We start from the raw sequence: 17,945 nt of genomic DNA, 5'->3' as shown, positions 1-17,945 counted from the left end.
AGTGGGTCTGTAGCCAATCACTGTAACGTTCTTTTCAATTTTTGTGTTTGGGATTCAAGTGCCCCAATACCACCTAACTACCCTTTAAATGGAATTAAATATTCTAATTCAAGATATCTGTTTTGGGACCACCAAATTTCAACTATCCGTATTTAAAATCACAAGGCCAGAGTCACATCAGTGCTCAAAGGCAGCAAAAATCCTATTTCAAGCTCAACCAAATTAGAAGAATGGATGGCAGTAGTTACCTCAAAGAATGGCAATGAATGGGTGATCAGGTAATGGGCATGCTGGGAAGAGTTTCTGATAAACCAGGGGTCTGCAAACTACTGGCCAGAGGGTAAATATGTCAAGCTTTGTGGGCTGTATACGGCCGCCTCACACTTTTGTAACATGTGTGCACTGCCAATTCAAAAAATAAAAACCAGCTGGGCACAGTGGCTCATGTCTGAAATCCCAGCACTTTGGGAGGCTGAGATGGGAGGATTGCTTGAGGCCAGGAGTTCGAGACCAGCCTGGGCAGTATAGCAAGACCTCAATTCTACAAACAATCCAAAAATTAGCCAGGTGTGTGTGGTGGTGGTACGCACCTATAGTCCCGGCGACTCAGAAGGCTGAGATAGGAGGATCATTTGAGCCCAGGAGGTAGAAGCTGCAGTGAGTTGTGATCATGCCACTGCATTCCAGCCTATGCAAGAGTGAGATTCTGTCTTTCCAAAAAAAAAAAAAAAAAAAGGCCCCAAGTCATAGTGTTCCTCAAAGTAATTCCTATGCCTTTCCTCTCCAATACTCTGGATAACAGGATAACAGAGTGCCACGTGAGTCCCTTACATAACCTGAGATGTCTTGACTCATTGTCTTGCCAGTGTGATCCAGCTACTCTCACCCTAACTCCTCACTGACCACAGCTCTCTGTGGTTAATGAGAGGTAGAGCTTGTGGCCATTCAGATTCAACCACGTTTATCCACATCAGAGTTGGAAAATTCAAACCAGTGGGCTAATTAGCAAGCTGGTATGCCACATGTTAATGTTCTGATTAGGCTGGTGACCACTTATTGTCAACTCCTAGAACAGGGTTACCCAGCTAGTGCTCAGAAGGTTGTTTCTCTGAGCAGGCTTTGGGAACTGTGCACCCAGGAGGGAGGTGCCATTCTTAGCCACTCAAATCACCCAGTGAATCAACATGCAGTTTCAGCTGACCAGAGCAGAGGCCAACGCATGTGGTCATCACACATAAATAGAGTGGAGGAAAACTGCTTTCATGCTTTGCTGTACTAGAAGGTCCCACTGAATTACATTTATGGCCTCTCCACTCTACCCCTGACCTGAAGTTCTTGGAATGGAGACCTCTGATGTTTCACACTGTTATTTTTAATCACCTTTCAGACAAAGTATCAGTTTTTGTTTGTTTTTGAGATGGAGTCTTGCTCTGTTGCCCAGGCTGGAGTGCAGTGGCAGGATCTCAGTTCACTACAATCTATCTTTCGGTTCAAGCGATTCTCCTGCCTCAGCCTCCCAAGTAGCTGGGATAAAAGGCGCGTGCTATCATGCCCGGCTAATTTTTGCATTTTTAGTAGAGACAGGGTTTCACCATGTTAGCCAGGCTGATCTCGAACTACTGGCCTCAGGTGATCCGCCTGCCTCGGTGTCCCAAAATGCTGGGATTACAAGTATGAACCACCACACCTGGCCTAGTATCAGTTATTTTTAAAATTCTAGAATGCACTAAAAAAGAGGCAAAAAAGACCTTTACCACTGGTGCCTGATCTACAGACTGATTTAATTCATGTAGTATGAGGTCTTTTTTGTTTACTGTATTTGAGACAAGGTCTTGCTCTGTCTCCCAGGCTGGAATTCAGTGGCGTGATCATAGCTCACTACAGCCTCAACCTCTTGGGCTCAAGCAATCCTTCCACCTCAGCCTCCTGAGTAGCTGAAACTACAGGTGCACACCACCATGCCCACTTAATTTTTGTAGAGACAGAGGTCTCACTATGTACTATGTTGCCTAGGCTGGTCTTGAACTCCTGGGCTCAAGCAATCCGCCCAGCTCAGCCTCCCAAAGTTGACAGGTGTGAGCCACCGCACCCACCTAATGAGAACTTTCTTAACCTTATTCTGCTTCTGCCATTCAACTTCAATTCTTTAGGTTCACCCCTTTCCAACTACTTATTTGTGTGATACTGTATTTTTTTCAAATACTTCAAGTGAAACAACATATCACAACAGGCCAGGTGCAGTGGCTCATATCTGTACTCCTAGTGCTCTGGGAGGCTGAGGCAGATCACTTGAGGCCAGGAGTTTGAGATCAGCCTGGACAACATAGTAAGACCCTGTCTCTAAAAAATAAAATGGCCCAGCTGGACGCAGTGGCTCACGCCTGTAATCCCAGCACTTTGGGAGGCTGAGGCAGGTGGATTGCCTGAGTTCAGGAGTTCAAGACCAGCCTGGGCAACACAGAGAAACCCCGTCTCTACTAAAATACAAAAAAATTAGCCAGGCATGGTGGCATGCACCTGTAATCCCAGCTATTCAGGAGGCTGACACAGGAGAATCACTTGCACCTGGGAGGTGGAGGTTGCAGTGAGCCGAGATCAAGCCACTGCACTCCAGCCTGGGCAATAGAGCGAGACTCCATCTCAAAAATAATTAAGTAAAATGGCTCGGTATGGTAGCACTCCCAGCTACTTGGGAGGCTGAGGCGGGAACACGTGAGCCCAGGAGTTTGAGGCTGCAGTGAGCCATGATCGCACTGCTGCACTCTAGCCTGTGAGACAGAGCGAGACCCTGTCTTAAGAAAACACATATCACAACAGACTGGACGCCTAAGCAGAGAGTACGTGTGACTTAGCTCCCAAGAGATCTGCAAAACAGTAAAACAAAGCTACTCTTGCACCTGTAACGGGATATTACGCCAAAGGAACGGGTGAAATAGCGGCAAGTTTCAGGGGATCTACCTTCCTTCTTCAGTGACCCTGTTAGAGCAAGCTTGACTGTTCTGATCTTGTTCATATCTGTGCCAAGTCTTTTTTTTTTTTTTTTTGCCCTCAGTAACTGCAACACTAAAAGTGCTTGGTCAGCCAAGTGCGGTGGCTTGGCCTGTAATCCCGGCACTTCGGGAGGCCGAGGTGGGCGGATCACCTGAGGTCAGGAGTTCGAGACCAACCTGGCCAACACGGAGAAACCCCGTCTCTACTAAAAATACAAAATTAGCTGGGCGTGATGGCGCGTGCCTGTAATCCCAGCTTCTCGGGTGGCTAAGGCAGGAAATCGCTTGAACCCGGGAGGCGGAGGTTGGGGTGAGCCAAGATGGCGCCACTGCACTCCAGCCTGGGCAACAAGAGCAAAACTCCATCTCAAAATAAATAAAATAAAAGTGCTTGGTCAATGTGTGCTGAAGAGTTGGTTGCTGCCGCTCGGCCTAGTTTCTTATGGTCTCCTAGCAGTGCAAAAGCAGCCTGGTGTGGGCAGACCAAACTCAGGCAGGCAGATGCGGGTTATCAGTGAGTTACAGGACCTTAGGTATAGCAGTCACTCCTAATTCTACAGCCATACACTTGCAGTGGCACCCAGGGTAGTTCTGGGTGACAAATGAGTCAACGTAAGTGAATTCACTGAGTATATGCCAAAAGCCTATTCACAGTGTGTTATCATTCCTGAAATGTGAATTAATGTTTCTCAGAAAATTAAGAAGCTTGGCCGGGCGCGGTGGCTCACACCTGTAATCCCAGCACTTTGGGAGGCCGAGGCAGGCGGATCACTTGAGGTCAGGAGTTTGAGACCAGCCTGGCCAACACGGCGAAACCCGGTCTCTATTAAAAATATAAAAATTAGCTGGGCATGGTGGTGGGATCCTGTAATCCCAGCTACTCAGAAGGCTGAGACATGAGAATAGCTTGGAACCTGGGAGGTGGAGGTTACAGTGAGCTGAGATCGTGCCACTGCACTCCAGCCTGGATGACAGTGAGACTGTCACAAAAAAAATAATTAAAAGCTATGATCCAGTTATCATTTAAACCTACAACCACACCCACACCCACCCAGGCTAAGAAGTTTGAATAATTTGCCCAGGAATCAAAAGGGGCCATAATTCTGGGAGGATCACTTGAGCCCAGGAGTTCGAGCCCAGCCTAGGCAACATGGCCAGACCCCATCTGTTTTTTGTTTTGTTTTGTTGTTTAAAAAACAGGCAAGGTGGGGCGTGCCATCACTCAAACTCAGGTCTGTGTTTCTCTCCAGTGGTACCCCGGAAAGGCCCTCAGAGATCCAGTTGAACAGGCTCGTTTAATATGAGAAAAATGGAGGCCCAAAAGGTGCAATGGTTTGTTTTTTCAACAGAGATAGGGTCTCAATATGTTGCCCAGGCTGGTCTCAAACTCCTGGCCTCAAGTGATCTTCCGGCCTCAGCCTCCCAAAGTGCTGGGATTACAGGTGTGAGCCACTGCGCCCACCCTAAAAGGTGCAATTTTTTTTTTTTTTTGGAGACGGAGTCTTGCTCTGTCGCCCAGGCTGGAAGGCAGTGGTGCAATCTTGGCTCACTGCAACCTCCACCTCTTGGGCTCAAGTGATTCTCCTGCCTCAGCCTCCCAAGTAGCTGGTCCTACAGGCACCCAGCACCATGCCCTGCTAATTTTTGTATTTTTAGTAGAGATGGGGTTTCACCATGTTGGCCAAGCTGGCCTTGAACTCCTGACCTCAGGTAATCCGCCCGCCTCAGCCTCCCAAAGTGCTGAGATTACAGGCATGAACCACTGCGCCTGGCCTGGTGCAATGGTTTTTTTAAGTCCCCAAACCCAAATCTTATTCCTGGTTGGAGGCGCTTTCCAGTATCTACTGTCTTTCCCCTTTTTCCTGCCAATCCAACTTCATTCCTTGGGCTGGGGAGGGAAGAGAACACCAACATCTGATCCAACCTTCAAAAGCAAAGGACAGTCAAACTCACACAATGAAGCTAAGGAGCACTGGCGTCAGATCTGTAAGTTTATTTGCTCAATGTACGACAGCTACATAATGACTCACATTCATGATATTCCATCACTGAGGAAACTGCTAAAGATGGTCCGTGTGTGAAATAATTCCTTAGAGAAACACGGAGCTGGAAAAATAATCACTGATTAGACCTTAAAAATAGTTCACTGCATAACATGACAAAAAGCACAAAGGCTCATTCAGAGAACATATTTGTTGTTCTCCAACACTGTAATAGTTATAATTTCACCATGACAAACACCAGACATTAAGATTAAGCTAACACTGGTGTTTCTTTTGCTCCCCCCGCCTTTTAAAAACAAAATATATAACTGCATGTCACTATAGCAACATCCAAAACAGATCAATTTGTTACAATCACTATTTGGTAGAGCAAACTTTACCCCCAAAAGGAAAAATTAAATTAAAAAAAAAAAACAACCTTTAAAAAATTTGAAGACTTAATTTTTTTGTCATAGGAATACATAACACCTACAGTATAAGTTAATCAATTTCAAGCTACTGTATAGAAATACAACACTAGCATGCACAATATTGTATCAATAGAGTAATGGAGGAGTAATCATTTCACTGGAGAGACAGTATCATAGGCAAGTGCATTTCTTTAAAAATAAAGAAAAGAAAAACCATTCAAGCTGCTTAAATATCAAGTCTCCCATTCCCTCTCCGTTTTCAGCCCTCAGGTGTGATTTTTATCTTGCATTATTCTAAAAAGCAGCCAGAGCCAAAGCTGAAATTTAAAGGAAAAATAGGTTTTGTAATTCCAGTAAATCATTTCCAAATGCTACAAGGAAAAACGCAACACTGCTCACTGGACATGAAGATAAATTAGGGAAAGCCCCACCTACCCCACCCCCCCTCCCCAAATCGTCTTCCTCCCATGGCAATGACTTTAGGCGCCTGTGTGAGGCACAAAAGCGGCAAAGCTTCTTCTACTAGTTCTTCTGGTAGGCTTCAGTTAACTGGGACTTTTGCTCTAGCGTGAGGAGGGGGCCTCCTAAGGAAAGTCATGCTGGGTAAACTGTGCGATGTTACAGAGCACATTGAGTCTGTGGTCATCGTGGTTCTTCTATCTTCACTGTCACCTGTATCCTGTTACACATACTCAGTTCCTAATTGTAAGCTCAATTTTGGTATTAGCAAAAGCATCTGTCAGTTTTTCCTCAATTACTCACACCTCTTCTTGCCTAAATAAAACAAAGAAACAAAGAAAACAAGTGTGGTGTCATTACACGTCTCGGGAGTTCCTCGTCACTGACTTTATATATATAAAAAAAAGAATGCACATGCGGGCCACGTTCACAGATAGACAGATTCACCCGAAATGAGAATGAGGGCCTTAAGGCTGCCGAAAACAAATGGGTGGAAATAGCAACGTTGTTTCCGTCAATTCCAAATGTGCACTGGCTGCGTGAGACAAGCCAATCTCCAATTTCTATGCTTTTTTCATTAAAAAGAAAAACTATCTCGAGAGGAAAAAGTTCTGGTCAAATAGGAGTTCAGTGTTTGTTATCTGCTAACAGTTTTTTTATCTTCCTACAATTACTTGGGGAAGGAGTGTCTTCGGGGAGGAAAAACTGACACACTGACAAGGCTCCCGAAATTGGACAGAATGGTTAAGGATATAGCTCTTCCTTTTGGGTTTTTCTACCAGTAGGCTTCTAGCACCTGAATTTTCACACACTGCACCACAGACCTTCTCCAAACGCCTCTCCGACCCCACAGCTTCTCCACCCAGCTGCGTCCGCCAGCACGAGGCACAGTAGGAAACGCCCCAGTGCAGAGTGGGTGACGGCAGTGTGATCCCTGAGGAGGGAGCTGCAGCAGCTTCAGAAGCGGGATGTTCTCTGAAAATACCAACACGATCCATGACATACAGACCTGAATTTTCTCTATTTTTGTGGCGTTTCACGTTTCTTTCAAGAGGATTAATAATTTTGGTGGTGGATTTACGTTAAGAGGAAAGAAGGACCAAAAAAAAAAAAAAAAATCCCACAGCCACCTGCCGAGCACCTATGAACCAAAAACCTGAAGTCGCTTTCATTCTCATTTAGCCTAGGAGACCGATCAACAGCAAAACCAACCTGGATAAGGCTGAATAAGGATGTTAAAGCCCAAACAACTAGCAAAGGAAAAGTACACAATCGATGGCTTGATGTTACATATGGCTGTAATGTAGAAATACTGTAAACTGCAATTTAGTGTTAATACTGTCAACTAATCAGAGACTTCGGAAAACTGGCAAGGCCTAAACCATAAGGATGAATGAGACCTCAGGTTCTAAGTCTGTCAGTCTGGGATTTACACTGTTCCATGTCTGTAGGCTACACCCTGGAAAACATGCAGAGCCGAGACAGATGAGATAGAAAGTACCCAAAACGAGAGACGAGAGCGTATGTACATAAAAATCCTTACTGGAACCACAGAACTTACTGAATGAGGGCCATTCCTCTTTAAGTTTTCTTTTCATCTGAAAACCTATTATCTAGCAATAAGTTAAATTAGAGACAGACAGCTCCACTTGCATGAATCTACAGAACAGTCCAGACGCCAGTGTGAGGCTGCTATTCCAATACCAGCACAGCTAGCCTGACTTTCCACTAGTGGTATTTTGGCAAAAATGTCAAAGAGGCGATCAAAGACAGGACAGGTCGTGGGTTTCTCCCTGGGAAGGTCATCCCTCCCTTTCCCTCCCCCACCCGACCCCCAACTCATGGGAAAAAAATAAAGACTGCAGTAGTAGCATCCGCGTGCGCTGCCAGTTCCCCTGGGGCCTTAATTGTTGCCTTCGCCGCCGTCGTCGTCCTGCTGGTCGCTCGTCCAGAGCGTGAGGTTGTCGCGGAGGAGCTGCATGATGAGCGTGGAGTCCTTGTAGGAGTCCTCGTTGAGGGTGTCAAGCTCGGCGATGGCGTCGTCGAACGCGGTCTTGGCCAAGTGGCACGCTTGCTCTGGGGCGTTCTGGATCTCGTAGTAGAAGACGGAGTAGTTAAGAGCCAGGCCTAATCGGATGGGGTGGGTGGGCTGCATGTGCTCTTTGCTGATCTCGTGGGCTTCGCTGTAGGCCTTCTCGGAGGACTCCACCACCGTCGCCCTTTTCTCTCCGGTGGCCACTTCAGCCAGGTAGCGGTAGTAGTCCCCTTTCATCTTCAGGTAGAACACTTTGCTCTCGTACTGGGTCTCGCTGCAATTCTTGATCAGGTAGTTATCCAGCAGGCTCAGCACATCCTGGCACACAGCCTCCAACTCCTTCTCTATCTTCTCCCGGTACGCACGGACCATCTCAATCTTCTTCTCATTGCCGTCTGCAGATGTCTTCTGCTCAATGCTACTGATGACCCTCCAGGAAGAGCGGCGTGCCCCCACAACGTTCTTGTAGGCCACAGACAGAAGGTTTCGTTCCTCATTCGACAGTGGCTCATTCAGCTCTGTCACCTGTCAGGAGGAAAGAACAGAGTTGTTATGGTACAGATGGTGTCCACTGGGTTAACTGTATCTTTGAGACACTAGAACAGAGCTCTGTTGAGTAACATGATGAACAGAAGGAAATTACTTTGTGTGGGCTGGGGGAAGGGGGCTGGAGGTGGAGCACACACAAGGGAGGGAAAAGTGTGGCTGGATCAATGGATCAATGGTGTCTGAACCCTGGCTTCCTCCCCAGAAAAGGACACAGGCTTATCACGTGTTCCACAAAACACTGTCAAGTCTAGGCCTTAGATGAGAGACTATGAGTACAGATGGTCTAACTCAGTGGTTTTTTAGGAAAACAGACTGACAAATTCCTCCTAATCCTGCCCTGTATACTAAACTTCAGTCCCATCTCTTCTGGATAAGAAAATACTGAGTCAACTTCAAGCTGACTTCTGAGAAACATGGAGGCCTTTCTGCTCATATGCCAACACCACGTGAATTCTAAACCTCAGGGAGTCCAAATAAGGGGCATAGGATTGAGTCTGATCACTGTGATACTTTAGTAACCCAGGGAACATGTTATTTGTGGCAGTGGGAGTGTCTGACTGAATACAACTTTACAACCAGCAATACAAAAGAATGAGGCGAGCACAGCGCCTCTAGGTGGGCAACAGGAATCAATGCTTCTCCCAAGATGGCCATTTCTCAAGGCTCCCGCCCTCATCACCCCCAAGACTAATCACTTTCAGAAGACTAAAGTGGCATCTCAAACCAATGTTGTATATTTTTATGACTACAAATAACTGCTTATTAATATCAGCCAATAATACTAAATTTATTTACCTGGTTTCTATAGTATCAGAGTCATATACTATTACATTACTTGACAACCATATGAAATACATTATTATTATATTTGACACAGGGTCTCATTCTATCGCCCAGCCTGGAGTGCAGCAGCAGGATCACAGCTCACTGCAGCCTCAACCTCCCCAGGCTCAGATGATTCTCCCACCTCTGCCTACCGAGGAGCTGGACTACCAGCACACGCCAACTGGCTGGGGATGGGGAGAGGAGAGGAGAGGAGAGAAGAAAAGTGGTTACTCCCTGTCCCTTGAGTCCCCATTGTTCCGTGTTGATCAACTGCAGCATCTGTATAACATTATATTACATACAGAGACGACAGGTAGGGACCTAGAATCCAAAAAGATCTACTAAACCAAGCTTATCCAACCTGTGGCCCACAGGCTGCATGTAGCCCAGGATGGCTTTGAGTGCAGCCCAACACAAATTCGTAAACTCTATTAAAACATTGAAAATTGTTTTTGCGATTTTTTTTTTTTTTTTTTAGCTCATCAACTATTGTTAGTGTTAGTGTATTTTATGTGTGGCCCAAGGGAATGTGGCCCAGGGAAGCCAAAAGACTGGACACCCCTGTACTAAACTCCTGGAGCATGGGGGAACTGAACTACCAGGAGACTTTTTTTTCTATGTTTGAATCATTATGTTCAGTATGTTGGCCCATGCCTGTAATCCCAGTGCTTTGAGACACCAGGTGGGGAGGACTGCTTGAGGCCAGGAGTTCAAGACCAGCCTGGCCAACATAACAAGGCCCCATCTCAAAAAAAAAAAAAATTTTTTTTTTCTTAAATTATAAATGGGTATGCTTGGCAAAAGTGATTACAGTCATTACTTCAAGCAGCATCTACTCAGAGATAATTAAATCAAAACATAAACCAAATCATGCTTATTAGTTTATGGCAGGCAATTCATTTTCTGAATGAACTGATCAGCAAGTGCTACACGCTCAAATATTCTCTAAACTGATTAGTGGTGTTGTTAAAGTTAACATTTTCCTAGACATTACTGATGCTCTGTTTTAATGCTGGACAACGTTACTCCTACCAGCCGTGCCCTCAGTGAAACAGACTCAAAAGAGGGGAAGAATAGGGGGTGGGTACTACTTGAGTTCAGAGCAGAAGGAAACCAGGAAAGAGATGCTTTGCTACACCACCTCCTGTTCCCCGCACTTCTGCAAACACTCCTCCTGCATGAATAAACACAGGCACCTCGTGTCTCATTCTGCACTGACGATCTGTCACCCAGCAGACCGCTGTCACTCATGCTGAATTCTGATGTGTCCACAAATAACAGAAGATTGGGCTTTTCCCAGCTCCATCATTCGCTAAGTAATCTTGGGGACAAGCCGCTTCATTTCTCTGGGCTTTGGTTTTCTTATCTGCAAAATGGGGATTTCTGCTTCTTTCATAAGGTAATATACAGGTATATCAGACAAATAAGAAAGTCTTTTTTTGTTCTTTTTGAGACATGGTCTTACTCTGTTTCCCAAGCTGAAGTGCAGAGGCATGATCACACCTCACTGCAGCCTCAAACTACTGGGCTCAAGCAACCCTCCCACCTCAATCTCCAGAGTAGCTGGGACTACAGGTGTGCACCACCATGCATGGCTGCTTTCTTTTTTTTTTTTTTTTTTTTTTTTTGGAGACAGAGTTTCAAAAAGACCTGGTCTCACTCTGTTGCCCAGGCTGGAGTGCAATGGCATGATGTCGGCTCACTGCAACCTCCCCCCAAGTTCAAGTGATTCTCCTGCCTCAGCCTCCCGAGTAGCTGGGATTACAGGCGTGTGCCACCATGCCTGGCTAATTTTTGTATTTTTAGTAGAGACAGGGTTTTGCCATGTTGGCCAGGATGGTCTCAAACTCCTGGCCTCAAGTGATCCACCCGCCTCAGTCTATGGCTGATTTATTTATTTCTTTATTTAGAGATGGGGTCTCACTATATCAATCCGCTGGAAGTGCAGTGGCACTATCTTGGCTCACTGCAACTTCAGCCTCCCAGGGCTTCAAGCAATCCTACCTTAGCCTCCTGAGTGGCTGGGACTAAGGCACATGCCACCACACCCAGCTAATTTTTGTATTTTTCTGTAGAGACAAGGTCTTGCCATGTTGCCCAGGCTGGCCTTGAACTCCTGGCCTCAAGTGATCCACCCACCTTAGCCTCCCAAAGTGTTAGGATTACAGGTGTGAGCCACTGCATCCAGCCATTTAAAAATTTTTAGTAGAGACAAGGTCTCATTATGTTGCCCAGGCTGGTCTTGAACCCTTAGTTCAAGTGATCCTCCCACCTTGGCCGCTCAGAGTGCTGGGATTACAGGTGACAGCCATTGTGCCCAGCAGTCTTCTTGAAAAAGTAAAATGCTACAGAAACGTGAGGAACTACTTTTAAGAATACCCTGAATAATTTTCCTTCGCTTTAGTTCTCACCACAGGGGATGTCTACATTTCCTAACGATCTCCCAGCTCATCTTCCTGTATCGAGTGTCTCTTCTCCGTTTCATCCTCTTCTCTATATTAAGCAGAAACTGCCTTAGCTGCCTCACATCGCTTCCTTTCCATAAACCCTAGTTCCATACAGCCTGAAAAAAAACTGCCCAGACTTGGCTTTGGAAGGAGCTGAGCCCTCGGGCGCTGCTGCCACCCATCTCTGGCATACTTTCCTGAGTGTGCGAATGCTGAAGACAAACCGCCCCGCGGTGCAGCCCTCATGACTGCCTCCAGTGCAAGGAGAGGCCAGCGTGCTGAAGGCCACAAAGATCAAGTTCTGGCCTTTCCCCTAAATCATGCTGTCCTTATTTCAAGGGCCAGGAGCTATTTAAAGGTCAAATTACCTCACCAGTCCTGGGGGCACTCCTCCTGCCGCAAATGAAGTCTCCCAGCAGTGCCCAGAGAGGCAATCTGTACTTATGTAAAGTCTGCCTAGCTGTCCCCAGACACATTGGAACAAGGAGATTATGAAATGCCAGGATCACCTTTGGATAAAGTAGCTCGACCACATTTGGAACACGCCCAGATGTTCTCTGCCAGTGAAAAACTAAGTTAGAGGGGAAACCCTTCAGCTCTAAAAAGTCTAAAGAAAGGTTGTTCTGAACACCTTAAATCAGAATTTTTAAAAATCCTTTATCCTTTAGATCATAATTACTTGCATAAGAATCTGTTATTTTTAAATTAAAATAAGAGATCCCCACCATATTAGTTTTAAAGGTCAACAGATAACCTCTTAAAAGAACAAGTTATTCTAATAGTGTCTAAAATGATTTAATCAAGACAGAATGACAGAATGACTATTCAATGTGGGAAGATACGGGATCTTGTATCATTTGGGAAGGGAGGTAACATTTTTCAAAACAGTCATTAAATTTGTTGTTGTTGTTTAAACAGAGACAGGGTCTCACTCTGTTGCCCTGGCTGGAGTACAGTGGTGCAATCACAGCTCACTGCAGCCACGCCACAAACTCCTGTGCCTCAGCCTCCAGAGAAGCTGGGACTACAGGCATCTACCACCACGCCCCCTAATTTCTGTATTTTTTGCAGGAACCAGGGTCGCCCTATGTTGTCCAGGCTGGTTTCGAACTCCTGAGCACAAGTGATCCTCCAGCCTTGGCCTCCTAAAGTTCTGGGATTACAAACGTGAGCCATTCTGCCTAACCTTCTTCTTCTTTTAAAAAAAAAAAAAGAAAAAAAGAAAGAAAAGAAAAGAAATGGGGTCTCACTCTGTTGCCCAGGCTGGAGAGAAATGGCGTGATCACAGCTCACTGCAGCCTCAACTTCTCAGGCTCAGGTGATCCTCCCACCTCAGCCTCCCATCACACCCTGGTTAATAAATTGTTTCTACGAATGCAACACTTGTAAACATGGTCCCCAAAATTTACTGTCATGGCTGTTGGAAAATGTAGAAGGTTTCAGTTTTTATTCCCCAGAGTTGTATGTTCTGCTTAAAAACAAAGTTTCTGCCTTCTCTACTACGACAAGCTCAAGTTCAAATTTCTTATTTATTTTTATTTTATTTTATTTTTTTTGAGATGGAGTCCCGCTCTGTCACCAGGCTGGAGTGCAGTGGCACAATCCCGGCTCACTGCAACCTCTGCCTCCCGGGTTCAAGCAATTCTCCTGCCTCAGCCTCCCGAGTACCTGCGATTACAGGCGTGCGCCACTACGCCCAGCTAATTTTTGTACTTTTAATAGAGACGGGGTTTCATCATGTTGGCCAGGATGGTCTTGATCTCCTGACCTTGTGATCCGCCCGCCTCGGCCTCCCAAAGTGCTGGGATTACAGGCGTGAGCCACCGCGCCCAGCCTCAAATTTCTTTTGGTGACTTAAAAGATGTTAAAGATAGCTGTAGGTAAAATGGTTAGAAAAATCTATGTTATTCTCACCAACAGTTTAAAAAGTAGAACTCCCCAAATCCCAGCTGCTAAGGAATCAGATGTTAATTAGTGTCAACTATTTTCCCCTAAGAGTTGATGAGGAGAGAAACCTTTTCTACCTAAGATTAGCAACTCTGGAAATTCTTGGAAAGCTACTTAGATGACTTTCTGACCTTAAGCCATGGAGTACCAGGTCATTCACAATTTCCTCATCTACCAAGAACCTTACATTGTAATGGTAGGGACCAGGCACAGCCGCTCACCTCTGTAATCCCAGCACTTTGGGAGGCCAAGGTGGGTGGATCACTTGAGGTCAGTAGTTCGAGACCAGCCTGGCCAACACAGCGAAACCCCGTCTCTACTAAAAATACAAAAATGAGCCGGGTGTGGTGTGCATGCCTGTAATCCCAGCTACTCAGGAGGCTGAGGCAGGGGAATCACCTGAACCTGAGAGGTGGAGGTTACAGTGAGACGAGATGGAGCCACTGCACTCCAGCCTGGGCAACAGAGCAATCTGTCCGCACCCCCACCACACCCCCCCCCAAAAAAGTTATGAATGCAACTTTGCATTTTTAATCTTCTTAAATAACTCCTCGGGGCTCAAGCAATCAATCCTCCTGCCTCAACCTGGAACTACAGGCATGCACCACCTCACCCAACACATTGATTTAATAAAACTGAAAATCTCTACAAAGAACTGAAGTTTACATCCAAAAAATAAGCCAGGAGAGACGAACAGGCAGAGCACACAGGACTTTCAGGGCAATGAAACTACACTGTGTGATACTCAGGTGGTGGCTACATGCCTCTATAAACTTGTCCAACTCCACAGAATGTAGATCACCAAGAGTGAGCTCTACTATAAACTGTGGACCTTGGGTGATAATGTTTCATTAATTGCAGTTTAAGTGTACCCCTCTGGTGGGGGCTGCTGAGGGAAGAAGGCTGTGCTTGTGTGGGGCAGGGGGTATATGGGAACTCCATTAAATTTTACTGTGAATCCAAAACTGCTCTAAGAAAGTCTGGCTTTTTTTTTTTTTTTTCTGAGACAGAGTTTCACTCTGTCACCCAGGCTGGAGTGTGATGGCGCGATCTAGGCTCACTGCACCCTCTACTTCCGGGTTCAAGTGATTCTCGTGCCTCAGCCTCCAAAGTAGCTGGGATTACAGGCACCCACCACCACGCCCGGCTAAATTTTTGTATTTTTAGTAGAGACAGGGTTTCACCACGTTGGCCAGGCTGGTCTCGAACTCCTGACCTCAGGTGATTCACCCGCCTCCGCCTCCCAAAGTGCTGGGATTACAGGCGTGAGCCACCGTGCCCGGTCTTTTTTTTTTTTTCTCAACCTAGCAAGTGCTAGGTATGAGGCTTGGCTCCATCTTACATTTTCTGTCCTCCTAGAATTTGAGAATATTGTCACCTGAAAGGGCCAAGGGCCATGAAAAAGAGAAACGCAGTGAGTGCTAAATAGAAACAGAAAGAATGAGATGACCAAGTGCAGGATGTGCGCTGATGTCCATGTTAAGGATACACCATGCAGACAGTGGATAAACCACTGCAAACGGATGGGACACGGTTCTCCTTCATCACAACTCGTTTGAAAGACAACCTATGTTTACTAAATAATCAACTAAACACTGTGAAAATAACCTTATGTATCTGAAATAACACGCCTCAAACATGAACTCCCTTATGTGCAAAAGAGTTAACATAATAGGCTTGAGTCTGCTGTCTTTCGAAAGGCCTGCTTACAAGGCTGGTCTCTGGCTGGCATCTGAGAACTTGGATTTAGGAAGGGTTCCCACCATTCCCTGATAAAGATGGCTCACTGTTGCCAATCTGTTGGTACAAACGATCTGGTTTATATTAAACCTGTTTTCCTTCCGGGAATCTGGATTTGGACATGTGCTAGGCAGGCAGAGGGTACTTAAGTGACCAGCCCCCAGCTGCTCTCTAACAAGACCCCTGGTAGACAGCATTTCTCACATATTGTCACAGCTTGGAATAATGATGTGTATCCCATGTGATTTCCCTGGGAGAGGACTCTTGAAAGCTTGCGCCTGGCTTCCTCTGATTTTCATCTCCTGCGCCTCTTCCCTTTGCTAATTTTTTTTTTTTTTTTTTGGAGATGTAGTCTCCCTCTGCCACCCAGGCTGGAGTGCAGTGGTGTGATCTCGGCTCACTGTGGCCTCTGCCCTAGTCCTAGGTTCAAGTGATTCTCCTGCCTCAGCCTCCCGAGTAGCTGGGTCTACAGGCGCCCACCACCACACCCAACTAAACTTTCTATTTTTAGTAGAGACAGGGTTTCACCATGTTTGGCCAGGCTGGTCTTGAACTCCTGAGCTCAAGTGATCTGCCCGCCTCAGCTTCCCAAAGTGCTGGGATTACCGGCATGAGCCACTGTGCCCGACCCCATTTGCTGATTGAGCTTTGCACACTTCCCAGTAAAAAACTGCAGCCATGAGTACAAGTATTTGCTGAGTTCCAGTACATCACCAAGCCTGGAGGCAGTCTTGGGGACTCTCAACACACATTCATTCCAGAAAACTTGATACATGTTTTATAAGTCCAGTGACCAGGGAAAAGATGCTTAATGGCCACTACTTATCAAATAATTAATTCATCAAGCATCCATGGACCATCTAGTACATACATCACATTGTATCACAACGTGAAGACACAAAACACTAGTGGGATGTACTCAAGGTACTCAGTCTACACGGAGAAAATACAACTTATTCACATTGGAGTATCAGTCACAGAGGTATTCTGAATGCAGCAAACTGCATGGAATACTTGGAGAAAATTTTCATTAGGAACTAACAACTTTAGTTGGGTTTTTCCAGCAGCAATCACCCTGGCTAAAAATTGTGCAGAGGGAAACATTCATTCGAGGAAGAGGAACAGCCTCAGAGTCATGAAATTTCTACCCAAGGCCAAGCCAAGGTCTCACAGATGAGAGGAGAGCTGGGTGAGGGCCTGGGTTTGGCTGACAGCGCCAAGTCCCACCCCACAAGGTGGGTATTACACTCGCTTTACAGGTGTGACTCAGAGAAATAACATGACTTTTCCCCAGAGTCACCTCATTAACACTCCACAGAGCAGGAAAAACTCCAGCCCTCAGGCTGCAAATCTTGTGCTCTTTTTCTATGCTAAGAGTCTCTGATGATGTAACTACTGCAACACCACGGAGAACCAGCTAATTTCTCTAATAAATGAAAACCTCCAGAGAATTTCTAAGATCAATCTTAGAAACAGAAAATCTCAGTAACAGAAAAATGGAAAAAAGGAACGGAGAAAAGGAAAACAATAGGAAAAATGCTCAACCTCATTCATTCTGTGAATTGTTCTCCGATCACAATGCGAAGGCTTCATTGTGAAGGTGACAGTGTGGGTAACAGGCACGTATCCACTAGTCATGTGCATATGACAGAATTCTAGATGGCACTAAAAATCACCTGTGCATTCACACGACATTTCTAGAAGGGTCTCAAAACCAGACTGGCTGGGAAGCAGTCAAGGTTGATTAGGTTGAATTTTGTACCGATGACTAGTAGTACTTATTCCAACAAACCCTCTCCACAATTTACCCTGTTATTCATACCTACAATTGAAGCTTAAAGCCAATCTTGAAAGCCAAGTTTTCAGAAAAGCCCAAAGCCAGTAATTTTATATAAACAGTTTATGGATGTATACAACAAACTCAAACCACACTTCTTTGCTTTCTGTGTGTTTTAACTTAGTTGTATAAAAATAATGGTAATAGGCCGGGCGCGGTGGCTCACGCCTGTAATCCCAGCACTTTGGGAGGCCAAGGTGGGCGGATCACCTGAGGTCAGGAGTTCAAGACTAGACTGGCCAATATGGTGAAACCCCATCTCTACTAAAAATACAAAAATTAGCTGGGCATGGTGACGCACACCTGTAATCCCAGCTACTTGGGAGGCTGAGACAGGAGAACTGCTTGAACCCGGGAGGCAGAGGTTGCAGTGAGCCAAGATCGCACCACTGCCCTCTAGCCTGGGCGACAGAGCAAGATTCCATCTCAAAAAATACATATAAAAATAATAATAATGATAATGTATAAAAATGATAAAGATATAATGAAGAACAAAGGATACCTTTATACGGTTAGTAATAACATATAGAATACATTCTATACTGTTGACCCTTGGACAACACAGGTTTGAACTGCACAAATCCACTTAAATGTGAATTTTCCTCCACCTCTGCCACTCCTGAGACAGCAAGCCCAATCCTCTTTATCCTCCTGCTCAGCCTATTCAACACAAAGACCGTAAGGATGAAGACTTTTACAATGA

At 45.6% G+C, this 17,945-nt stretch overlaps 1 protein-coding gene across 1 annotated transcript in view; it reads right to left on the bottom strand.

The window, feature by feature from the left end:
- Window positions 1-4,968: 4,968 nt before the first annotated feature.
- The window catches only part of YWHAG (tyrosine 3-monooxygenase/tryptophan 5-monooxygenase activation protein gamma), a 32,548-nt gene continuing 19,571 nt past the window's right edge, over window positions 4,969-17,945 (bottom strand). Inside the window, exon 2 of the mRNA XM_034965412.3 lies at window positions 4,969-8,422. Within this exon, the coding sequence (XP_034821303.1) occupies window positions 7,766-8,422 (657 nt within the window). The 3' untranslated portion in view covers window positions 4,969-7,765. The remainder of the gene's footprint in view (window positions 8,423-17,945) is intronic.

Source organism: Pan paniscus, chromosome 6 (assembly GCF_029289425.2).
Source record: "Pan paniscus chromosome 6, NHGRI_mPanPan1-v2.0_pri, whole genome shotgun sequence".
Classification (NCBI taxonomy): domain Eukaryota; kingdom Metazoa; phylum Chordata; class Mammalia; order Primates; family Hominidae; genus Pan; species Pan paniscus.
This window is presented reverse-complemented; position numbering and strand designations above follow the sequence as displayed.